The following is a 25784-nucleotide window of genomic DNA, read 5'->3' on the forward strand; positions in this document are numbered from 1 at the left end:
AGTGCGAGGATCCGTTTCTTCATGACATTGAAAGATTCCTCGAGCTATTCAAATCCATTTTTGATGACCCTGCCCAGTATACCACTGCAGGATCTTTGGTTCACCTGAAGCAAGGTAATAAACCTTTAGCTGAATTCGCTATCGAATTCAAGACACTGGCATCTGAATTACATTGGTACCCAAAATGCCTGAAGACTCTCTTCTTTGAAGGACTGAACTCTCGTTTGAAGGACGAGCTCACTGCTTGTGAAATGCCTGAGACCTTGGCTGAACTAGTGAAGTTGGCAACAAGGATTGATCACCGACTTCATGATAAGGTTCAAGAGCACAAGTCTCCCAGAAGACCCTTTCAGGGTGAAGCTCGAGTTAAGTCCACACCCAGGCCTGTTCCCTCAGATCCAGTTGCTGGTGAAGAAGAACCAATGCAATTAGGCCGCAGCCATTTGACATCAAGAGAGAAATAAACGGAAGAAATTGGGGCTGTGCATATATTGTGGACAAGCTGGCCATGCTGTTCAAACATGCCCTATATGTCCGGGAAACTGGCATACCTAAGTCCTGTGGGAGGACTCTTCTTAGGTCTTAATACTCCCTCTCCTCTGCTCTCTCTTCCTGTATCCTTGATCTTTGGACCCTTAGAGTATCAAACCCTTGCCCTAGTGGACTCAGGGGCAGGAGGCAATTTCATTCTACAATGATTAGTGGATCACCTGCAGATCCCCACTACCACTATGATGTCTCCACTACTCCTATCTTCCATTCATGGAGAGCCCTTACCGGGCGAAGTAACCCAACTCAACGAACTAGTTTGTCTATAGACCAGTGCTCTCCATTCTGAAACTATCTCCTTTTTTGTCTTAGAGAAGGCCATGCACCCTATAGTACTGGGACTACCGTGGCTGCAGCAGCATATGCCTCAATTCAATTAGGCTACTCTCAAACTGTCACATTGGGGTCCAGACTGCCATAGTAAATGCCTGATGGAGGTCGCTCCTATAGCCTGCATGCGAACTACCCCAGTGATGCCGGGGTTGCCGCCTCAATATGCATCATTTCAAGATGTCTTTTCTAAAGGAGCTGCAGACATACTACCGCCTCACAGACCTTATGACTGCACTATTAATCTGAAGCCTAACACTGAACCACCCAATGAACGGGTGTACCCCCTCTCCATGGCAGAGAATAAAGCCATGTCTGAATATATTCAGAAAAACCTCCAAAAGGCTTCATAAGACCCTCCAAGTCTCCTGCTGGCGCAGGCTTCTTCTTTGTGGGGAAGAAGGACAGAACATTCGTCCATGTATAGATTACAGGGGTCTCAATGAGATAACTGTGAAGAATTGTTACCCCCTGCCTCTGATCTCAGAGCTATTTGATAGACTACAGGGAGCCAAGATATTCTCCAAGCTTGATCTTAAAGGATCCTGCAACTTACTTCGCATTTGCGCTGGTGATGAATGGAAATGTCCTTCAACACCCGGGACCATCACTTTGAATATTTAGTGATGCCCTTTGGCCTGTGCAACACCCCGGCTGTCTTCCAAAATTTAATGAATGACATTTTCCGGGACCTCCTCTATAAATGTGTCATTATATACTTAGATGGCATCTTGATATTCTCTCAAGACATGACTACTCATCTAGAGGATGTCAAAAGAGTGCTGCAAAGACTCTGTGAGAATCATTTATACGCCAAGTTGTCTAAGTGTTAATTTCACAAGGAATCAGTGCCTTTCTTGGGCTACATAGTTTCCAACCAAGGCTTCCAGATTGATCAACAGAAGATGGAGAGCATTAAGAATTGGGCATAACCCACCGGTCTAAAGGCTCTCAGATGTTTCTTAGGTTTCACCAACTATTACAGGACTTTCATCAAGAACTACTCCTCACTCACTGTTCCGCTTACAGCTATGACAAAGAAAGGTGCCAATGTTGCAAATTGGTCTACGGAGGCAATAACTGCATTCCAGAAATTAAAAGATGCCTTTTCAAGCAAGCCGTGTCTCCAACACCCAGATCCCAATAAGCCCTCATCGCTGAGGTTGATACCTCAGACATTGGCATAGGGACCATACTAAGCCAGGCCGGTGATTCCAAGGCTTTACACCCATGCTCATTCTTCTCCCGTCATTTCTCACCAGCAGAGAAATATTACGGAATAGGAGATAAAGAGTTCCTGGCTATAAAGATGGCATTCGAGGAGTGGCGCCCTTGGCTCGAAGGAGCGCAACATCAGGTCACAGTCTTTACAGACCATAAGAATCTGGAGTACCTCTGCTGCACATATCACCTAAACCATAGGCAAGCAAGATGGTCTCTGTTTTTCAACAGATTCAACTTTGTGCTAAAATATCGCCCTGGAGATAAGAACATCAGAGCTGATGCCCTATATCGCTCATTCCTCTCTGAGGACATCCCAGAGGAACCACAACACATCATCGACCCAAAAAGAGTTATTTTGGCAGCTACTCACTCAGTACCTGCAGGTAAAACCATTGTACCCAAGAACCTCATAAAAAAGCTGCTAGCATGGGCTCACAACTCCAAACTGGCTGGACACCCTGGCAAATGCAGAACTCTGTCTAAACTACAAAAGTTTTATTGGTGGCCCACCATGAAGGAAGACACTTTCTCCTATGTTACTTCCTGCACAAATTGTGCCAGACAGAAGACGCCATCTGGTCATCCTTGGGGTCTACTCCAACTCTTGCCAGTACCAGATGAACCATGGACACACATTGCTATAGACTTTGTGGTAGACTTACCACTTTCAGGAGGAAACAACACGATTTGGTTAACTGTAGATTGGTTCTCCAAGATGGCTCACTTTGTGGCTCTCCCTGGCTTACCCACAGCCATGGAGCTTGCCAAGCTCTTCATCACACACATCTTACGCCTACACGGCATGCCTAAGTACATAGTCTCCGATCGTGGAGCCCAATTCACAGCTAAGTTCTGGAAGGTATTGTGCAAGAAGTTTGATATTTCTCTTGACTTCACCTCAGCATACCATCCACAATCTAACGGGCAAAGAGAGAGAATTAATAGGACACTCTAGCAGTTCATTCGTGCCTACATGAACACTCGCCAGAATGATTGTAGTGAACTGTTGCCTGGGCTGAATTCACCATCAACTCTCATCCAGCAACATCCACTGGATCAACACCATTCGAAGTGGTTTACAGATGACTACTACTGCCAGCACTGCCACTTCCACTGTCAGTGTTGTCCCCGGCAGCTCAATCTACTGCCAAAGATATTCAACAACTTTGGACTCAGACCAAAGAGATGCTTCTCAAAGCAGGACTTCGAGCTAAGAAAGGATACGATGCTCACCACTGCAAGGCTACAGATTTCCAGCGTGGTGACAAAGTCGGCTATCCACTAAGCACTTCAGACTTAAACTACCTTCAGCTCGCTTCGATCCATGTTTCGGAGAACCATTTCCCATTCTGCGATGATTAGGCATCTCACCTATAGTCTGAAGCTACTACCTACATTGAAGATCCATAATGCGTTCCACGTCTCTCTATTGAAGCCTTTGATCCTTAGTGAGTTCTCCAACAAGACACCTGAACCTACACCAATAGATGCAGAAGAAGACATCAAATACAAGGTAGATGCTATCCTTGATGTGAGAAAAAGAGGCAGAGTATGGGAATACCTCCTGTCATGGGAAGATTATGGACCTGAAGATAACTCTTGGACTCCTTTGGCTAATATACTGGATAAAGAGATGCTTCAAGAATTCAACAGAATGCATCCTCAGAAACCAAGACCAGATAGGAAGTGAGGATGCCCTTTGAAGGGGTGTACTGTTGCGTTCATCGGTGCTAGATGGCTTCGCCCCATTTGCTTCACCTTGTTCACGTCTCTTCCCGCTTACCTTGGGAAAATGGATACCACTGCATCTACAAGCCGATCACTCCAGTGTCCCTGGAACGGCTATGGTGCTGCCTCCCGCCATGCTCTTCCCAGAGACCTACTAGGGTGCGCGCGCCACCCACGTCTTTATTCCAGCATTGGCGCGAACCTCGGAGATGTTCCCCTCTACTAATGTCATGCCATCCGGGTATATAGCCTGTACTGTTTTGCTAGCTTGTTGAGTTAGCAAGGGATTGGTCTTAGCCGGTCTAATCTACTCTGCCGCTTCCATGCTGCCACTGGAAGCTTTCTCTCTGCCCTTCGGGGTAACTGCTAACCTGGGTACCCACTCCTCAGGGGCCCTCTGCTTTATTGCAGGTGCCTTACAGTGTTCAGGTATTCGCTCTTCGTGGGCCTGCTCTCCCTGCCTCGGTGCCTGTACCATCTTCTTCAACCTGGTGGAATTGCATACCTACAGCAAACATCTAGTGAATAATCTAACTCTCAGTCTATCTCATCCACAGCAGTGCTTTGCTGGGAAACCTACATCGGAATCTCCCTATACCAACGGGTTGAGAAGGGCTCCCTCTGCTGAGGGTGCTGAGACTGCTACATCCAGGCTACCTCACTACCGCCACCTCTGATGGCACACTTCAAAGCTGTATAATAAAAGAACTAACTCTGTGTTTGTGCATCTTGAGTCTAGCCCAGTACTGTGGCTCCTCATGGGGCTCCTCCCCATGGGCATGGTCATTTGCCACAGTACCCAAGAATCCATCCAAACACTGCTTAACCATAACAATGACATGAACAAACTCAGCTTGCAAGAAATAGAGTTGAATCTGGTGCAGCTGGTGTAAGTAATAGAAGCTTGTTCACACTACTGAAGAACTGTGTGCATGCAAAGACACCCAATATGCATTCTGTACAAATCTTAGTTCCTTGCATTGTGCCTGCTCACACCTCCGTGGACTGCCACCTTTAAACTACTGCATGGACAGAATTGTGTCATACTTCTTGACTTTGCAAAGGCATTTCTTAGAGATATAAATGAACTTTTACATTTAAGTGTCACTTTTTCCTCACTCATTCCATGTAGCGTTTGCTAGTTGCAGGGCCATCCCACGACTGGTAACACTCACCCTAAAGCAATCTCGCGGCCTCTACTTCAGCATGCCTACCAAGCTCTTCGCAGTACATGCCACCAGAATAATCTGTTGCTGCCAGACCTCCTAGGCATGTGCAAGAGTGCACTCATGCTTTGTGAAAGCCCTGCGGCGGTGCTCTCTCTCAGTGCCTCCTGATGACGTCTGCCCTGCTGGGATATTTAAATATGGCCCCCACAGCCACACATTGCCTCAGTAACAGGATCTCCTGTTTTCTGCAGTGCGTGTTGCTCTAGCGATCTTGATCTTGCCTTATTCCAGTGTTCTAGCCTTACTTGCCATGTCAAGCCTGCCTTGTTCTCTCCAGTCCATCCTGTCCTATCTTGCCTTCAGCCTTGCCTCGTCCCAGTCCCTCACTTGCCATCTGCCAGACCTCTGCTTCAGACCTCAACTATACATTTCTTGCTTCCTGCCTTGACCCTTGGTCTGACTCTGGTATCTACCGACCATTGCCTGCCTTGAACCTTGGCCCAGTTGCAGACTTTCTAATTCCGACCACCCTGTGGGATTCTCGCCTATGTCCTTCTAGCCCCTGGAACTCAACTTGCAGGGAATGGGTTGATATACGTGAAGGTCAAGGCTTGTCCCAGGCTAGGACACATTCATCAGCTGCCAGTGTGTGCCTCCTACGCTGCACCAACGACTCCACAGCGCAAGGGCCCACAGCCATTGCACTCCAGAAAGGATGTTGTCTGTTCTTACGGTATCCCAAATTACTAAATACCCCTACATTGCAATGATACATAGAAATCCCCAGAGGACAGATGTTTGGTAAATAGTGTGCAAGGGACATATGCAGTAAGTGTGCACAGTGAAAATATATAAGGAGCTTTATTATTTATTTATTTTATTTATTTATTTAAGGAGTTTTATATACCGTCATTCGGAAATGTTAAAATAACGCCACCATAATGGTTTACAAGATAGGTTACAGGGAAATGGGGGGGGGGGGGGGGTTTAACAATGGTTATAAAGTACAAACTGTTATAAGGCTTAGGAAATAACATAAGTAATGATAAAGTTCAGTTTATGAGTTCTTTCTTATTTAAGAAGAGCATAGATGTGATTAATTTCAATTAGTCATGAGGCTGTGTTGGAGGATGGCGATGTTTAGATGATCCTTTGGATGGATTGGTATGCTTTGTTGAACAACCAAGTTTTTAATTCTTTTTTAAAGGTTTTTAGGTTTTCTTGAATTCTTAGCTTAGTCGGGAGGAAGTTCCATAGTTTTGGGCTGCCAAGGGAGATGGCTCTATTTTGGGTGGAGGTGAGTTGATTTGAATGTGTTGGTGGTATTTTTAGGAGTCCTTTGTTTGCTGACCTCAGGTTTCTACTTGGGGTATGTAGGTGTATGTAGGGGCTTAGCCAATTTTTTTGTTCTCCGTATATGATTTTATGTAAGATGGAAAGGACTTTGTATTCAATCCTGTATTTTATTGGTTGCCAATGGAGTGAAATAAGGGTTGGGGTGATGTGGTCATGCTTTTTGGCTCCTGTGAGGATTCTTGCAGCTGCATTCTGTAGGATCTGGAGAGGACGAATGGTGTTTAGCGGTAAGTTGAGAAGTAGAGAGTTGCAGTAGTCTATATTGGAGAAAATTAGTAATTGTAGAACTGTTCTGAAGTCATTATTAAGAACAAATCACCCAAAACAGAGAAAACAGCAAGTACTCAACACAATTAGAGAGACGGATTTACACAGCCAGGTAGACTGAGTGATGACCAGACATCTGGTGAGCCCAACCTTCTTCCAGTTGTCTGACCGCCCCTCCCAATGTAAAGATCCAGCGGCGGGGGGGGGGGGGGGGGGGTAAAGTACTGAACATCAACAAAATCTTCCTTTCCAACCCCAAATATAGTGATCAGCTGAAATCCCAGGATCAGTCCTTCCCCAGAGTCTAAACACCTCACCAGATCCACCATATCATCTTTCTCCAAAGGCTTGGCCAGTGCTGATCTGATTCATATTAATTTATACATTTATAAGGAAATTTACCAAACCACGTAATCATGTTAAAAAGCATACAGAGTGGATAAGACACCAGTTCACCTCATGCCTGATGCTCTCAACTTGGGATTTGGATTCCACATGCTCAGTACAAATGATAATGCTGGAGAATGTGACATAAGGACATTAGAGGTTCCATGCTGGGTCAGACCATGAGCCTTCATATGCAACTATGCAGAGATTTTTCTACTAATTAATAAATACCCCTTATCCCTGCAAATGTCCCTGATCAAGTCATTGCAGTGACAGTCCTCAGCAAGGGACCATGCCCTGAGGCTTCTTACAGAACTCCACAACCGTAAACCCTGAATCCAACCACCGGGTGTCACCCTTGAGCAATAAGCATAACTCTCTCCTCCAGGGAACTGTGACTGCTTCAAGCCACATGTGCAGCTCTAGATGACCGAACCTGGAGACTGAACCAGGGAGTTTATTTTTCACTTTTAAAAGAGAATCATCTCAAGCCCTGCTAGATACAGGAATCTCCTCTGTCTGATAAAATGCTCTGATTTATACAGCACATATTCTCCTAAACTACTTTCCTATGAGTTTCCTCAGTGCATTTTTTACCTCCTTATTTCTCAGAATGTAAATAAGGGGGTTCAGCATGGGGGTGAGAGTTGTGTAAAGCACAGACAGGATTTTACCCTGTTCCTGGGAGTATGTTGAGTTGGGTCTCAGATACATGCAAAATGCTGGCAAATAATATACGGAGACAACAGTGAGGTGAGAGGAGCAGGTGGAGAAAGCTTTACGCTTCCCCTCTGCAGAGCGGATCCTCAGGATGGCTGAGATGATGTAGATGTAAGAAATGAGAGTCACAAGGAAGGCAGGAACTGATATCAATGCAGCTGCAACAAACAATATAGTTTCTGTGATGGCCGTCTTGGTGCAGGAAAGCTTTAACAGTGGCATGAGCTCACAGAAGAAATGATTGATCACATTAGAGCCACAGAATGAAAGGCGGGTGACAGAAGCTGTGATTGTCTCAGATGGTAGAAAGCCGATGATCCAGGAAGCAGCAGCCAGCAGCCCACACAGTCTCTGATTCATAATGAGGGAATAGCGCAAGGGGTCACAGATTGCTGTATAGCGGTCATAAGCCATGGCAGCAAGAATAAAGACTTCAGCATAGCCAAAACTAATAACGAATTGCAGCTGCAGAAAGCACCCAGCATAGGAAATAGTCTTATCCCCTGACAGGAGGATCCTCAGCAGTTTTGGGGTGATGGTGGAGGTGCAGCAGATGTCTGTGAGAGAGAGGTTACTGAGGAAGAAGTACATGGGGGTGTGCAGGCGAGGGTCAGCACAGGTCGCTGTGATAATCACAAGGTTCCCCAGCAGGGTGATCAGGTAGATGAGCAGGAAGACCAGGAAGAGGGGAACCTGCAGCTGGGGATTATCAGAAAGTCCCAGAATAATAAATTCTGTCACCGTCGTCATGTTTTCCATGTCTATTGGGTGTTCATAGATTTTATCCTAGGAGATAATAAATCATGAATGAAATGTATGTTAAGTACAAATGTAATGGAACATTATAGATGCTGTAATGTACTATCAGCAGTGAAAGTCAGTGATCTGCACCTCATCCTGTCACATTAAACACACGGGCAAGACGTTGACCAATCATAGCATAAGCAGGAGACTGTTCAGAGAAAGGACTCTGTTAGCAATTCTGTCTCTCAATGAACAGAGGTTTAAAAATTGGGTCTAAGAGACAGAGACAGAAAGTCTATGGTGGAACTGGGGTTAGAATTGAAGCTCAAAGAGAAAAAGTGAAATCTGCAAGGTCAGACACAGAGAGTCAGAGACAGAGCTGAGGAGTAGAGCTCAGAGGTAAAGTGACTCCCCCGAGGTCACTTAGGAAGTCAATGACAGAGCTGGGGATTAGAGCAGTACAAACAAAATAAAATGACTCCCCCGGACTCACACAGAGTTAGTGACTAAGCTGGTGATTAGAACTGAGGTACAGGAACATAAAGCAACGCACCCCAGGGCCACACAGCCAGATGAGCAGGCGATTAGAAATTCTTTTGGTTACTATCTCACAACTAAAACACCTAATCAGTGAATACATTATCTATGGTGTGATATTTTATTATATTATATTGAGATATATATGTGTAGCTTAATCAGATTCATTTTAATGGGTCCCATTAAGGCAGCTCTATCTAATAAACAGAGATAGTGCATTAGTGATAGCCAGGGGTTAGCACTGAGGCACAGGGAGATAAAGTGACTCCCAAGGCTCACAGAGAGAGTCAGTGACAGAGCCGGGGATTACAGCTGAGGCACAGAGGAAGTGATTCCCCCAGTGTTACACATAAAAAATCAGTGACAGAGCTGGGGATTAGAGCTGAGGCACAGAGGAAGTGATTCCCCCAGTGTCACACACACAAAATCAGTGACAGAGCTGGGGATTAGAACTGAGGAACTGGGAGGTAAAGTGACTTCCCCAAGGTCATACAGAGAGAGAGAGAGAGAGGGAGTCAGTGACACAGCAGAGTATACACCAAAATACAAGAGTGAATGAATTTTAATGGGAGAGAATGTATATTTGTTGTTGATTAAAAAAAATCTAGGTCTCACATTATCTATTTTGGTAAATATCTGAATGTCACTCACAAGTCTTGCTGACAGAAAAGAGATGAAATAAATGGTGAGGTGTCCCTCATAACACAGGAACATTAAATGTGCACATTAAATGTAAATATTGCTCTGTTATTTTCTCCCCTCTTCCAGTTCCAAGTTAATTTTTCCCTGTTTTATTGTAACTTTCTCACATCCTTTATCTGATTCCCTGTATTTAAAGTTCAAGGTTTTTATTGAGAATATTGTTTACTACGCTACGTTATGCTTTCACACTTTGTTAATTGTAAACCGGGTTGATGTGATGCCTGTCATGAAACTCGGTATAACAAAAACAATAAATAAATAAATAAATAAACCAATACTGACTTTTCAAAACACTGAGCCAGTGTCGGGGATGGGAATAATATTTTTTGTCTAATTATTATAAAAGAAGACTCACTGTAAGATAAATAACATTTTTTATTTGCAACAAAAAACACACGTGACAAGAGATCAGCCACATTTTACTACTGTGCATTCAGCATCCCTATGTCATGAAGGTCATCACATGATTTATTTCATCTTTTTACTATCAACAAGAGTGGAATTGTTAGTTTTGTCTGTTGATAGCTTTTGTTCCTGAGGAGCTCAAGTTTTATTAGGTTTGGCAGCACAATAAAGGGTAAACAGATAAAGAATCACAATGCCTAGAAACCCTTTCCTGTGTATCCCATCCCTCCCCCCAACCAGATAATAATATTAAACAAGTGAGAGGAGAAACACAGCAAAGATCATAGAAAATATGAACAATATCTTCCACTACTATACTTAACAAATGCCTAGAAACATAGAGACAGGTCAGACAATATAAATATTATAAGCATAATACACAATACATAATGGGGTAGATTTTCAGACCGCGCGAATAGGCGTACTTTTGCTGGCGCATCAGGCGCAAGCAAAAGTACGCAGGATTTTAGTAGATACGCGCGGAGCCGCGCGTATCCGCTAAAATCCGGGATCGGCGCGCGCAAGGCTATGGATTCTGTATAGCCGGCGTGCGCCGAGCCACGCAGCCTACCTCCGTTCCCTCTGAGGCCGCTCCGAAATCGGAGCGGCCTCGGAGGGAACTTTCTTTTGCCCTCCCCTCACCTTCCCCTCCCTTCCCCTGCCTAACCCACCTGGCCGGCCCTGTCTAAACCCCATCCTTACCTTTGTCGGGGGATTTACGCCTCCCAGAGGGAGGCGTAAATCCCCGCGCGCCAGCGGGCCTTAGCGCGCCGGGACGCGACCTAGGGGCGGGTCCGGAGGGAGCGCCACGCCCCCGGACCGCCCTGGACTGTAACCACGCCCCCGGACCCGCCCCCGAAACGCCCCCAAAACGGCGCTGCGCTCGGTCCCGCCCCCGACACTCCCCCGACACGCCCCCCTCCGAAAACCCCGGGACTTACGCGAGTCCCGGGCTCTGCGCGCGCCGGTAGGCCTATGTAAAATAGGCTCACCGGCGCGCAGGGCCCTGCTCGCCTAAATCCGCCCGGATTTGGGCGGATTTAGGCGAGCAGGGCTCTTAAAATCTGCCCCAATGTTATCTAAAACTAATCAGAATTGCCAATAAAATGATGTTTAAGAAAACAAACTGAGGTACAGAAGGGTAAAGTGACTCACTCAGAGTCACATACACAGACTGCCAGAGCCAGAGATTTGAGCTAAAACACAGGGAAATAAGGTCACTCACCCAGGGTCACACACACAGACTGCCAGAGCCAGGGGATTTAGAGCTGAGACACAGGGAGATAAGGTCACTCACCCAGGGTCACATACACAGACTGCCAGAGATTAGAGCTGAGACACAGGGAGATAAGGTCACTCACCCAGGGTCACATACACAGACTGCCAGAGATGGGGATTAGAGCTGAGACACAGGGAGATAAGGTCACTCACCCAGGGTCACATACACAGACTGCCAGAGATGGGGATTAGAGCTGAGACACAGGGAGATAAGGTCACTCACCCAGGGTCACATACACAGACTGCCAGAGACGGGGATTAGAGCTGAGACACAGGGAGATAAGGTCACTCACCAGGGTCACATACACAGACTGCCAGAGATGGGGATTAGAGCTGAGACACAGGGAGATAAGGTCACTCATCCAAGGTCACATACACAGACTGGAGATGGGGATTAGAGCTGAGACACAGGGAGATAAGGTCACTCACCCAGGGTCACATACACAGACTGCCAGAGCCGGGGATTAGAGCTGAGACACAGGGAGATAAGGTCACTCACCCAGGGTCAGATACACAGACTGCCAGAGCCGGGGATTAGAGCTGAGACACAGGGAGATAAGGTCACTCACCCAGGGTCACATACATAGACTGCCAGAGACGGGGATTAGAGCTAAGACACAGGGAGATAAGGTCACTCACCCAGGGTCACACACACAGACTGCCAGAGACGGGGATTAGAGCTGAGACACAGGGAGATAAGGTCACTCACCCAGGGTCACATACACAGACTGCTAGAGCCAGGGATTTGAACTAAGACATAGGGAGATAAGGTCACTCACCCAGGGTCATACACACAGTCTGCCAGAGACGGGGATAAGAGCTGAGACACAGGGAGATAAAGTTACTCACCCAGGGTCACATACACAGACTGCCAGAGATGGGGATTAGAGCTGAGACAAAGGAAGATAAGGTCTCTCACCCAGGGTCACATACCCAGACTGCCCCAGATGGGGATTAGAGCTAAAACACAGGGAGATAAGGTCACTCACCCAGGTCATATATGCAGAGACAGAGCAGAGAATTAAAACTTAGAGGCTCTTTTGATTGTGAAATAATTGGTTACGTTTTCCATTTTTAAACAGATTCATTTGTAGCTGTGTCTCCTCAAACAAGCACATTAGATCCCTGCAGCTCCTCTCCAAGGCAGTGTAAACTATATTTGTAGGGAAAAGGACACCAGGGTGATTCATCTCAGCTGCTCTTGGCTGAGAGGATTTGACCCCAGTGGAAGCTTCTAAATAAAACTGTAAATTGTATCTGATGAGAGAGCGCAGCTCACAGAAGGCATTAAAGTCGCACGTTACAGGATTGCTGGGGTTTCTCCTTACCTGTCCTGCAGCGCTGCCTCCTCTCTTCCACTGTGGATCAGGAGGGGGCACCTCAGGTGTCTTAAATGCTTTAATAAAGGGACGTGGAGAGAAAACTGTGCTCTGTGCATCTGGGAAATTAAAAGGTCTCACAGACAATTAAGGGAAGTTTGCTGCTCTGTGCCTGAATTCTCTAGAAAGTTTAGAAGTGATTGATCTGTGGGAAGAATAGGTGTTGGGTCTCTCATTTTGCTGCAGTAGGGGAATATCCCAGAGACAAATGGGCGGCCCCTCAGCACGGATGTGCGGGAGCCGTGAATAACCGTGTGCCTGATGCATGCGTGTGGGCAGCCGCCCCCACCATGCCTGGCCTTGCCTTGGGTGCACTGTGATGGACGGCAGGAGGGGGTTCGTCCCTCTCAGCGCTGCGTGGGTAATGGCACTGTCATCGTGCTTCCGGCACCATGGGGGATCCTCTCCACAGCGGAGCCATTACTGATGCTGCTCTTCCAGGTTGGTCCAACGATGGCAGCGGTGACATCATCAACACGCGCCCCGATGCCAGGCCAACCGATTGGCCTGGAGGAGCGCGCAATGCCATCATCAGGGGAGGGGCGGCCGGTGGGAGATTCATAACTCGCCAGCTCCCCTAAGCTTAGCCTCTTCCTCCTCAACCCAGAAGCAGAGCTGATTCTCCTGACCCCCCTGGTTAGCCAGAACTAATTGATAGGTAGCAGGTTTATTGCTTGCTTGTTATTATGTCAGGGCAGCAGCGACCGAATCCAAGAAAGCCTATTGTAACTCAAAATGCATTAGAAGGAGAAGCTGGGAGGTGCCAGGATGGACAAGAGGGGCCAAGGGGCTACCACTCGGTTTGGCCATGTTGGGCCTGAGGTTTGGGGCCTTGATGGATCGATGGCTGGATACGTGGGGAGGGGCTCCAGCAGGGCTTGCTATGTAGTGGCCAGACTGAGACCCCCCCCTACGGTGTGGGAAGCGAGACCACCATGGTTGCGATTGGACGGAAAGAGTCAGAGTTATCGGCTTCTACCTGGCGGCAATATGTAGGCATTACTGGCAGGACTCAGCGCCTAAATTAGACTCCCCTGTTGGGACTCTAATAAATGGCTGCAGCCATTTCATGCAAGCAATGTGTCACGGTTTCCTTGTGTGTCTGATTGGAAGAGTCCAGCTAGGCTGAGTGGGGGTGGAGCAGAACCAGGGGTGTCTGAGCTGCCCGGTTATTAAGGGAAGATTGCTGCCCTCCCCAAGATCAGAACGGACTTCTGATCTGCCCTCCCCAAAATCTCCACCCCACTTCCTCCTCCCCTCCCCCCTCACCATCACTTCCCTTCTCTGTACCTCAGCTCTCTCAGATCTGGTCTGTCATTTTCACTTTCTTCTAGATTGTCAGCTCCTTAGGGAAGGGAACTGCCATGTTCTGGTTTCCTGTGGCAGATTTTTCAAAATTCTCCAGCAATTATATAGCAAATTTGCATAAGTTTGCAAACAGTCACATCTCTGATTATGCAGAAAGTCAGTTTTTTATTGAAAACCTTTCACATTGCTTGTTGTTAAAGAATATTTAAACAGTTAGCCTGACTTCAGTGCCAGGAAAAATAGTGGAAAGTGTTCTAAACATCAAAATCACAGAACATATAGAAAGACATGGTTTAGTGGAACAAAGTCAGCATAGCTTTACCCAAGGCAAGTCTTGCCTCACAAATCTGCTTCACTTTTTTGAAGGAGTTAATAAACATGTGGATAAAGGTGAACCGGTAGATATAGTATACTTGGATTTTCAGAAGGCGTTTGACAAAGTTCCTCATGAGAGGCTTCTAGGAAAAGTAAAAAGTCAAGGGATAGGTGGCGATGTCCTTTCGGGGATTACAAACTGGCTAAAAGGAAACAGAGAGTAGGATTAAATGGACAATTTTCTCAGTGGAAGGGAATGGACAGTGGAGTGCCTCAGGGATCTGTATTGGGACCCTTACTTTTCAATATATTTATAAATGATCTGGAAAGAAATACGAGGAGTGAGGTAATCAAATTTGCAGATGATACAAAATTATTCAGATTAGTTAAATCACAAGCAGATTGTGATAAATTGCTGGAAGACCTTGTGAGACTGGAAAATTGAGCATCCAAATGGCACATGAAATTTAATGTGGATAAGTGCAAGGTGATGCATATAGGGAAAAATAACCTATGCTATAGTTACACAATGTTAGATTCCATATTAGGAGATACCACCCAAGAAAGAAATCTAGGCGTCATAGTTGATAATACATTGAAATTGTCGGTTCAGTGTGCTGCGGCAGTCAAAAAAGCAAACAGAATATTGGGAATTTTTAGAAAGGGAATGGTGAATAAAACAGAAAATGTCATAATGCCTCTGTATTGCTCCATGGTGAGACCGCACCTTGAATACTGTGTACAATTCTGGTCGCCACATCTCAAGAAAGATATAGTTGTGATGGAGAAGGTACAGAGTAGGGCAACTAAAATGATAAAGGGGATGGAACATAGAAACATAGAAATGACCGCAGAAGAAGACCAAATGGTCCATCCAGTCTCCCAGCAAGCCTACACACTTTTTTCTTTCTCTCTCTCTCTTCATACTTATCTGTTACTCTTGTCCCTTGTAAGTAACTTTTTGGTTCTATTTCCCTTCCACCCCCGCCATCGATGTAGTTAGCAGTGCTGGAGCTGCATCTAAGTGAAGTATCTAGCTAATTGGTTAGGGGTAGTAACAGCTAATTGGTTAGGGCTAGTAACCAGTGTCATAGCAAACTACTCCCATGCATTTTATCCAGCCTGTGCAATTCAGTCCTTGTTGGTTGTTGTCCAAATTTAAATCTTTTCATCATTCCCCCTGCCGTTGAAGCAGAGAACTATGCTGGATATCATTGAAAGTGAAGTATCAGGCTTATTTGGTTTGGGGTAGTAACCACCGTATCAAGCAAGCTATTCCCCTGCTTTTTAGTGGATGCAAATCCTTTTTTTCACTTTTCCTCTTGCCGTTAAAGTATAGAGCAATTTTGGAGTCACATTAACCATGTGTATGTTTATTGAATAAGGATATTAATCACCAGGTAGTAGCCGTCATTCCTGCAAGCCACCTTCATGCCTCTTCACTTCATTCACATCCTCTAGACTTTATGGATCCACTGAGTTTATCCCATGCCTCTTTGAAATCCTTCACAGTTTTGGTCTTCACCACTTTCTCCGGAAGGGCGTTCAAGGCATCTACCACCCTCTCTGTGAAGAAATACTTCCTGACATTGGTTCTGAATCTTCCTCACTGGAGTTTTAAATCATGACCCCTGGTTCTGCTGATTTTTATGCAACGGAAAAAGTTTGTCATTGTCTTTGGATCATTAAAACCTTTCAAGTATCTGAAAATCTGTATCATATCACCTCTGCTCCTCCTTTCCTCCAGGGTGTACATATTTAGATTCTTCAATCTCCCCTCATAAGTCATTAGATGAAGACCCTCCCCCTCCATCTTTTTGGTCGTCCTCTGGACCGCCTTCATCCTGTCTCTGTCCCTTTGGAGATACGATCTCCAGAACTGAACACAGTACTCCAGGTAAGGCCTCACCAAGGACCTGTACAAGGGGATAATCACATTCCTTTTCTTACATAGAAACATAGAAATGACGGCAGAAGAAGACCAAATGGCCCATCCAGTCTGCCCAGCAAGCTACGCACTTTATCCATTTTTATTTCCCTTTTTCTCTCTCCCACCTGTTACTATTGGCTTCCAGTACCTTCCAGCCCTAATTCCCCTCCACCCCACCACCAATTTAGAGAGCAGCGCCGTATCTGCATCCAAGTGACATCCAGCTCAATTAGGGGTAGCAACTGCTGTAACAAGCAGGCCACTCGATATTCCTCTCTCTATGTAGCCCAGCATTCTTCTGGCTTTAGCTATTGCCTTGTCACATTGTTTCACCGATTTCAGATCATTAGACACTATCACCCCGAAGTCTCTCTCCTGCTCCGTGCACATCAGCCCTTCTCCCCCCATCGAATACAGTTCTTTCGGATTTCCACACCCCATATGCATGACTCTGCACTTCTTGGCATTGAATCTCAGCTGCCATATCTTTGACCACTCTTCCAGTTTCCTTAAATCCTGTCTCATTCTCTCCACTCCTTCCGGCATGTCCACTCTGTTGCAGATCTTAGTGTCATCTGCAAAAAGACAAACCTTACCTTCTATCCCATCTGCAATGTCACTCACAAAGATATTTAACAGGACCAGTCCCAACACTGATCCCTTCGGCAGTCCGCTCAACACAGCTCCCCTATGAGGAAAGACTAAAGAGGTTAGGACTGTTCAGCTTGGAGAAGAGACAGCTGAGGGGGGATATGATAGAGGTGTTTAAAATCATGAGAGGTCTAGAATGGGCAAATGTGAATCAGTTATTTACTCTTTCAGATAATAGAAAGACTAGGGGGCACTCCATGAAGTTAGCATGTGGCACATCTAAAACTAATCGGAAAAAGTTCTTTTTCACTCTACGCACAATTAAACTCTGGAATTTGTTGCCAGGGGATGTGGTTAGTGCAGTTAGTTTAGCTGTGTTCAAAAAAGGATTGGATTTCTTGGAGGAGAAGTGCATTACCTGCCATTAAATTGACTTAGAAAATAGCCACTGCTACTAGCAACAGTAACATGGGATATACTTGTGAAATGTGACTTTTCTTTTGAATTGAAATATTGCACCATCCTTTTTATATTTCCTAGAGAAAGTCCTTGCCATTTATCTGACCATATTATACTGAAAGTGTGCTCAAGATCAGCAGTTTGACTTGCTGTTAATTACACAGAAAGATATGTGCACATATTGGACACATGATAACAAATGCAAAAAGAAGTTGAATTAATGCAGGTCTGAAACTCGTTAGTAGTAATGTCAGTCATCAAAGTTACTATGAATTGAGCTGAATGCCCTCTCTGCCAGCTGCAAAAGCACGTCCAATCTTTACAGTTGATTTATGTTTGGCCACATGTGGAGGGGCAAGAACTTTTGCATAAAGATAAAATTCTTCTAAAAGGAACATCACTCCTTCCAGGAATGATAGCAAAATCATTTTCCTTGATTTAAGAGATCTTTGAGGGATGAAACATTCTAACTACTTTCTCTTTACTACTTCACTCCTCCCCTACTATTCCCTTCTGGTGCATGAACTTTGTGTCAAATTATCACAAGAGAAGTTGAGTTTTAAGTAAGCTGGTGGTTTTTTTGAAATGCTACTTTTAAGCGTGAAGAGTGATTTGTCAGAGTCCAAGTTTATAGCGCCAAGAACCTAGACGTGCATCTTCCCTCCTGCTTGGGACCAGACCTGTGCCATCTGGAAGGTTCCCACCCCACCCTGTACTGTGAGAGGTTATTATTTCTTCCACTGTATATGATCCCAGTCTGAGGATGTTCATCTTTAACCACTATTTAGATAGAAGAATGTTCCATCTAAAGCCGATGGTGTTCTCTCTCAGTCAGAGTTAGTATAAATGTGACTTCTCTATCTGAGGTTTCCTGTATAGTGCCTGCTCCCACCTCCCAGTGCTCCAACGGACAGGATTGTGTCATATAGCTAAAGGCATTTTATACAGTAGCACATGGACATTTACATTTAAGAGTCAATTTGCTTCACTAACTCCAGAAAGGGTCAAATCTCTGCTTAGCAGTGACCAGTATTATCGTACATCCCTCCAACATTGTAACTTTTGGACGGATGTTTGGTAAATAGTGTACAAGGGATGTGTGCAATAAGTGTACCCCGAGGATAACAGTAAGGAATTTTATTACAGACTGAAAATAAATCATTTACGACAGAAAGAGAGCACCAAATACCCAACAGAATTAGAGTTACAGAGTAGCAAAACTGGTTAGACAAAAAGGGGCGGATTTTAAGAGCCCTGCTCGCCTAAATCCGCCCAAATCCGGGCGGATTTAGGCGAGCAGGGCCCTGCGCGCCGGTGAGCCTATTTTACATAGGCTCACCGGCGCACGCAGACCCCGGGACTCGCGTAAGTCCCGGGGTTCTCTGAGGGGGGCGTGTCGGGGGCATGTCGGGGGGCTGGCCCGGTCATCGCGGCGTTTAGGGGGCGTGCCGGGAGTGTTTCGGGGGCATGGTTACGGCCCGGGGCGGTCCGGGGGTGTGGCCGCGCCCTCCGTACCCGCCCCCAGGTCGCGTCCCGGCGCGTTAGCGGCCCGCTGGCACACGGGGATTTACGCCTCCCTCTGGGAGGCGTAAATCCCCTGACAAAGGTAAGGATGGGGTTTAGACAGGGCCGGGCGGGTGGGTTAGGTAGGGGAAGGTGAGGGGAGGGCAAAAGAAAGTTCCCTCCGAGGCCGCTCCGATTTCGGAGCGGCCTCGGAGGGAACGGGGGTAGGCTGCGTGGCTCGGCGCGCCGGCTATACAGAATCCATAGCCTTGCGCGCGCCGATCCCGGATTTTAGCGGTTATTTACTCTTTCGGATAGTAGAAAGACTAAGGGGCACTCCATGAAGTTAGCATGGGGCACATTTAAAACTAATCGGAGAAAGTTCTTTTTTACTCAACGCACAATTAAGCTCTGGAATTTATTGCCAGAGGATGTGGTTAGTGCAGTTAGTAAAGCTGTGTTTAAAAAAGGATTGGATAAGTTCTTGGAGGAGAAGTCCATTACCTGCTATTAAGTTCACTTAAAGAATAGCCACTGCCATTAGCAATGGTAATATGGAATAGACTTAGTTTTTGGGTACTTGCCAGGTTCTTATGGCCTGGATTGGCCACTGTTGGAAACAGGATGCTGGGCTTGATGAACCCTTGGTCTGACCCAGTATGGCATTATCTTATGTTCTTATGTTCTTATAAAGCAAACAGAACTCTCGTGAGACCTATTCCATCGAGTTCTTTCACATCTCCTTGTTGTGCATTGTATTGCAAGAACTGATAATGTTTTAATAGGATAACTCACAAGGCTCGGCAGCCAGCAGTATTTATACTTATTAAAGATCCCCTTGGGGAAGGAACCCTAGAATGGAGGCACACAGCAAAGAAGCAAATGAGCTGTGCTTTGTGCGTTTGGATAGAATATAAAATACCTACCGATCAGCTAGTGCAGCAGATCTAAATTATCTGCAGCAAAACCAGCACATCAAACCTTCAATGTCTGCAAATACAGAATCTTTTTAAAAGAAAAAAAATAAAATTTCACTCCCCAGTTGTATCACCCTCCTAACCACATCATTCATCTCCATAGACTTCAATGGTATCACTCTCCTAACCACATCATTCATCTCCATAGACTTCAATGGTATCACCCTCCTAACCACATCATTCACCTCCATAGACTTCAATGGTATCACTCTCCTAACCACATCATTCACCTCCATAGACTTCAATGGTATCACTCTCCTAACCATGTCATTCACCTCCAAAGGCTTCAGTGGTATCATCCTCCTAACCATGTCATTCACCTTCATAGATGTCAACGGTATCATTTCCACGATTATAGAACAGTGCTCCAAGCAATAATATTTGCTAAAATAGATTACTGCAACGCTATCCTACTAGGCCTCCCATCATCCCACACTAAACCTCTCCAAATGATTCAGAACACGGCAGCAAGAATACTAACAAACAAGAGGAGAAGAGATCACATTACGCCAGTCCTTAAAGACCTTCACTGGTTGCCAATCCACTTCAGAATAATCCATAAATCCCTCACCACAATCTACAAAAATATTCATGGACTGGCTCCACTCCATCTACAAATAGCACTCAAAAAACACTCCTCCAACAGACCCATCAGAGAAGCGTACAGAGAATATCTACAGGTACCACACGCCAATACCACCCAACATATAACATTGAGAGATCAGGCCTTCTCTACAGCAGGTCCCCCACTATGGAACTCAATCCCCTTAGAATTACGACAGGAGCCATGTCTTCCAACCTTCAGAAAAAGACTTAAGACATGGCTGTTCAAGAAAGCCTTTCCGGACCCTGACTGATGCTCTTCCACCAAATACAGCAAGACTGATCATCACCCATTAAACTGATACAGACATGACCAACCACTGCAACGTTCTACTTCTTGTTAAACTTCTATCATCCTCTTCTTCTACTCCCAGTTAGAATCATCCCTGTTTTATTGTAACTTCTTATTCTGCACACTTGTTATAATTTGTTATATTTTGTATTTTATACTCTCATGTTATAGTTATGTACGTTATAATGTATTGCTCACCTCTTGTTTTATGTAAACCGACATGATACGAACATCCGTGAATGCCGGTATAGAAAAACTCAAATAAATAAATAAATAAACGGTATCACCCTCCTAACCACATCATTTATCTCCATATACTTCAATGGCATCGCCCTCCTAACCGCGTCATTCACCTCCATAGACTTCAATGCTATCACCCTCCTAACTCAGTCATTCCTCTGTACAGGCTTCAATGGCAGCCACTTCATCAATTCTTCAGTTTCTCTACCCTTAGTCATTGACCTCTAAAGATATTTGGTATTATTTTATCTAAGCCTTTTGCATTCATAGATCAAAAGAAAATTACAAGATCCTCAGTCATTGGAGGCTGTTTTTTCTGACATTTCCAAGCAGATTACATTCAATACTGTATGTATTTCCATGCTTCAGAATGCTTAAAATCTAAGTTTATACCTGAGGCAATGGAGGGTGAAATGATTTTCCAAGGTCACAAGAAATGTCAATGGTTTGGAGGCTGAAGCTCTGACTACTGATGACCCTTCCACACTGGTATTGTTATCAAGAGTTTTTGGTGTCTCTCTTGATGTGCAAGTCCTTTCCAGATTTGTATATGCCTAAATTAGAACTAGAGTAGCCATATTCCCTCACTTAATAAGATGCTACATTCATTTACCTTGAACCACATTTTTTTCTTCAAAGTCCTGCTTATCCAGCTTGTCCAAGTTCTCCTGCAGTCTTTATGTTTTTTCAGCATTATTGTCTCTAATCCTATATTAAAGTGTTCCATCTTTTGTAGGTAAGTATAGAATATTATGATAAAGATGAATGAAATGCCCTATAGAATAGCAATTAAATGTTTGTGTAGTACAGTGGAATATAGAATAGTATTTTATAGAGTACTTTAGTATAGTATTAGTTGAAAGCCCATCACAAAGTGATGGGGTAGACCAACATTGCTTCTGGTTGCTCCCCTCCCCCTCTTTCCCACCTGCCTCAACATAATCTCCCTTTACCCTCTAGCCCACCCAGGAAAACTGTTCTATCCCACCCCCACCCAACATTAGGTCTGCCATGTACCCTGGGTCTCTTTCTTACCCCAAGGGAAGCCGAGCTGTTCAGAGGATCAATACCCAATCACTCCTGTCCCACCAGCAACATTATTGAAGGTGGCACTGGCAAATCCATGGCTCCCCTGTCCACCAGTGTCCATTCTGTGCAGACACTTGATGCAAACAGTATGCTCTTACTGGCTTCTCTTTCTTCATCAAAGTTTTAAACTCTACATCCCATGTGTGGTTTGTAAATTTCAATGCAGTCTGCCATGGCTTCTGGTCATGTTATATCACTCTCAAGTGCAGCAACCTTGCCATGGAATAACCTAAAAAGTCTACCAATAATTTACCACTATGCATGATGATATTACATTCAGATAGTTCCAATGTCTAAAAGCAGATGCCATGAGATAGTCTTTACCATGAAGGCATTTTATTCAGTTTTGAGGTTCACACAGGAATAGTTAGACATAGCATCATCAATGGACACTCACTGCCACTCAGATTACATCTTGGGAGAGACATTCTCACAACACAGGATAAATTCATAAATTAAATGTTCACCTCTTTCTGAGTTCTATTCATTATCTTTGGGAGAAAGCAAAGACAAAAGACATTTGGGTGCTCAGGTTCCAAGTGTCCATTCTAGAACTAAAGATCAGAGGACTGACATGGTCAACATTCATTAAATGGAGATGAGTTATCTCTGACTTTCTCATACTCTGGTGCTTTTCTAATTTGCACTAGCTTCTGATGTATCCATGTGTGCATAAAGACATTTTATAAGGGATTTAGCCAGGTGCATAAGTATTTATCTGGTTGGAATGTCCTTAATGACAATCCTTTATCTTAGAGCAGCTAACAGTACAGGAAGAGGTGGATTCAGGTTGATGGGGTAAAAACCACGCATACAATTGCATTTTCAGATCTACCACATGTGCAATGTTTGTTTTCTTTCCGCTGCCCACAAATAAAGCAAGTGTAAAGGACACGGATGCTTTTATTTTTGTCCTTGTACCTTTCTAAGAAATTAAAGGGAAATTAGCACACATTGGTTCTCTTTAAATATTGGCTATAACACCCCTGGGGATAAAAATGGGCACACACTTTACAAGCTCGTGGGTTACTGAAAATGACCCTGTATGCTTCTGTCTATGGGTCCCATGTATAACACCAGTTATTCACTACTTACTGAGTCCAGTTCTGGGAAGGTCACTTGTGAGCCAGTGTGCTCACTCACTAGCTGAGTTCCACTGTGGAGAGCTCACTCATCAACCCTTGAACCATCTCCCAAGTGGCAAAGGTCATTGCCTATTACAGATTGGAATGGGTTGGTTGAGTCGGGCCTAGTTCATGCATGGCTTGGCACAGGACTTGTATTTCCTCATTTTCTGAAAATATCAGCAGCCTGTATTTGTGGGACAGAGCCAGGCCGTCATTGGTCTCCTACATAACTGGTAACATAAAAGAAGAACACGTGCACCCAAAAACAAGCACGGTTAGAGAGAAAGAGAGAGAACCTCTGAAAGAGAGGCAATCTGACACTTTATCTCCCACTGTAACATGAGCACTTTCAGCTCAGGGTGGGTATTGGTGGGGAGGGTACATTATAACCAGGGTTTACAGACCTTTGTGCCCTAGGCAGAACAATGTAACACTGCCCTCCCCAATACCCACCTTGAATTCAAGGAGCCCCTCTTACAGTGGGAGATATATAAAGCGTCAGATTGTTTTCTTTTTGTCTCTCTCTCCCCCCCCCAGCATCTTAAAACTCAAAATCCAGCAGTAAGGTTACACAGGTAAGATGCAAATCAGCCTTTGCAAAATTCAGGGTTATGGCTTCTTAAAATTCTCATGTGTGTATGTGCCATTTTTACGCAAGCAATGCTCTTAAAATGTAACTTTCTTTTCAATTTTTGGGTTTCAGCAGTACATAAGAGAGCATAATTGTGAAAACACGTACTGTTTCACCCCTTAATAGTGAAAATGTATAGAAACATTAAATATGATGCCTGAAATGGGGCCATGAGGACCATCTAGTATCTGCCCAATTCCATTTCTGGTGCATTCCGCACACTCCACTGATTGCTGAAGTTTCCCTCACATCTTCAAATCTGATGATCCTCTGCCCCTTTCAGGCTTTCTTCAGTTCCTTTAGTGTTTTTGCCTCCACCGCCTCAGAAGGTCTAAACAGGACACATTTCATTCTATATTTTGGTCAGCCATGACATTTGACAGTCACAAACGCAGATGTTCTAATTTTTCATTTAAAATGATTTCTAATAAATACTTTTCGGAGGGCTTCTTTTACTGCTTTGTTATTCAGACTGTAAATGAGAGGGTTACACATGGGAATTAAAACATTATACAGCAGAGCAAAGAACTTGTTTTGGTTCAATGACTGCATGGATGTTGGTCTCATATACAAAAACATTAAAGTCCCATAAAAGAGAATAATGACTGTGAGGTGGGAGGAGCAGGTGGAGAAGGCCTTGCGTCTCCCCTCCGTGGAACGAATCCTCAGGATGGAGGAGATGATGTAGATGTAGGATGTCAGGGTTGAGATGAGGCAGGGAAGTGCTATAAAAGCTCCAGCAATGTAAGTCATACTTTCAACAGTGAAGGTGCTGGAGCAGGAGAGTTTTAGAAGTGCTGAAGGCTCACAGAAAAAATGATTAATCTCGTTGGACCCACAAAAGGAGAAATGAGATATGAGTGTATTGTGTGCCACTGGTTCCAGAAACCCAAAGATCCAGGTTCCTGCAACCATCAATATACAGACTCTTGGATTCATAATCACAGTATAACGTAGGGGGTGACAGATCGCCACATAGCGGTCATAAGCCATGACAGTAAGGAGTTGAATTTCTATACAGAATGAAGAGATGAGAAAGTGCATTTGTGTAAAACACCCAATTGCAGAAATACATTGCCCTTTCCTTAAGAGGATGTCCAGCAGTTTAGGGAGAGTGAGTGAGGTGTAAGAGATATCAAGGAAGGACAAGTTACAGAGGAAAAAGTACATGGGAGTGTGCAGGCGAGGGTCCAGGCACGTCAGGGCTATAATAGTGAGGTTCCCCATCAGGATGATCAGGTAAATCAGTAAAAACAGAAGGAAAAGAGGAATTTGTAGATCTGGGAATTCAGGAAACCCTAGAATGATGAACTCTGTCACTGTAGTGAGATTTTCTGCTTCCATTGGAGTTTGGGATATAATAAGGGAATTTAAACAAAACAATTGGCATTGTTACAATTATGTTCATTAGGTGTACATTAGGGAGGAAGCTATTAGATGCTGCCCGGGGACTCATACAGTTACCAGAGATGAAAGGAGACGTCTGCCCATAGAGTGCTGCCTTCTTCTCACTGCCCACATTTGGGTATTTACATTTTTGCTATGTTTATGACGTGGAGTTGAAGTCATCATTCATCTTCCCTGAGAGCCTCCTGGCACACCGATATCCTGAGAAAGAACAGAAGAAGGACCATTAGGTTGAACCAACTGTGCAGGTTTGAAGGAGTCAGTTTTGAAAATCATTGACCAATTTTCTTGGCAAGCTTTTACCTTCACCCAGAAAATGTGAGGAGCAGAGATAGCCATTAATTAACCAAATAACACCAAATAGAGGTCATAAGCCATGACTGTAAGGAGGACATTTTCTATACCTATTGAAGACTGGAAAAAGTGCATTTGTGTAAAACATCCAATTGCAGAAATACATTGCCCCTTCCTTAAGATGATGTCCAGCAGTTTTTGGAGAGTGAGTGAGGTGTAAGAGATATCAAGGAAGGACAAGTT

General features: G+C 44.7%; 2 protein-coding genes across 2 annotated transcripts; both read right to left on the bottom strand.

Moving 5' to 3' along the window:
- Nucleotides 1–7571: 7571 nt before the first annotated feature.
- On the bottom strand, nt 7572–8489 carry LOC115078364 (olfactory receptor 5B21-like). The gene has a single exon (XM_029581269.1). The coding sequence runs from the start codon at nt 8487–8489 to the stop codon at nt 7572–7574; it is 918 nt and encodes a 305-aa protein (XP_029437129.1).
- A 15759-nt stretch (nt 8490–24248) lies between these two features.
- LOC115077766 (olfactory receptor 1019-like) lies at nt 24249–25184 on the bottom strand. The gene has a single exon (XM_029580050.1). The coding sequence runs from the start codon at nt 25182–25184 to the stop codon at nt 24249–24251; it is 936 nt and encodes a 311-aa protein (XP_029435910.1).
- Nucleotides 25185–25784: the final 600 nt, after the last annotated feature.

This window comes from Rhinatrema bivittatum, chromosome 16, assembly GCF_901001135.1.
Source record: "Rhinatrema bivittatum chromosome 16, aRhiBiv1.1, whole genome shotgun sequence".
Classification (NCBI taxonomy): Eukaryota; Metazoa; Chordata; class Amphibia; order Gymnophiona; family Rhinatrematidae; genus Rhinatrema; species Rhinatrema bivittatum.

What these genes read in the sequence shown, in the direction of transcription:
- LOC115078364 (XM_029581269.1), bottom strand. Translation starts at nt 8,489, where the DNA reads ATGGAAAACATGACGACGGTGACAGAATTTATTATTCTGGGACTTTCT.
- LOC115077766 (XM_029580050.1), bottom strand. Translation starts at nt 25,184, where the DNA reads ATGGAAGCAGAAAATCTCACTACAGTGACAGAGTTCATCATTCTAGGG.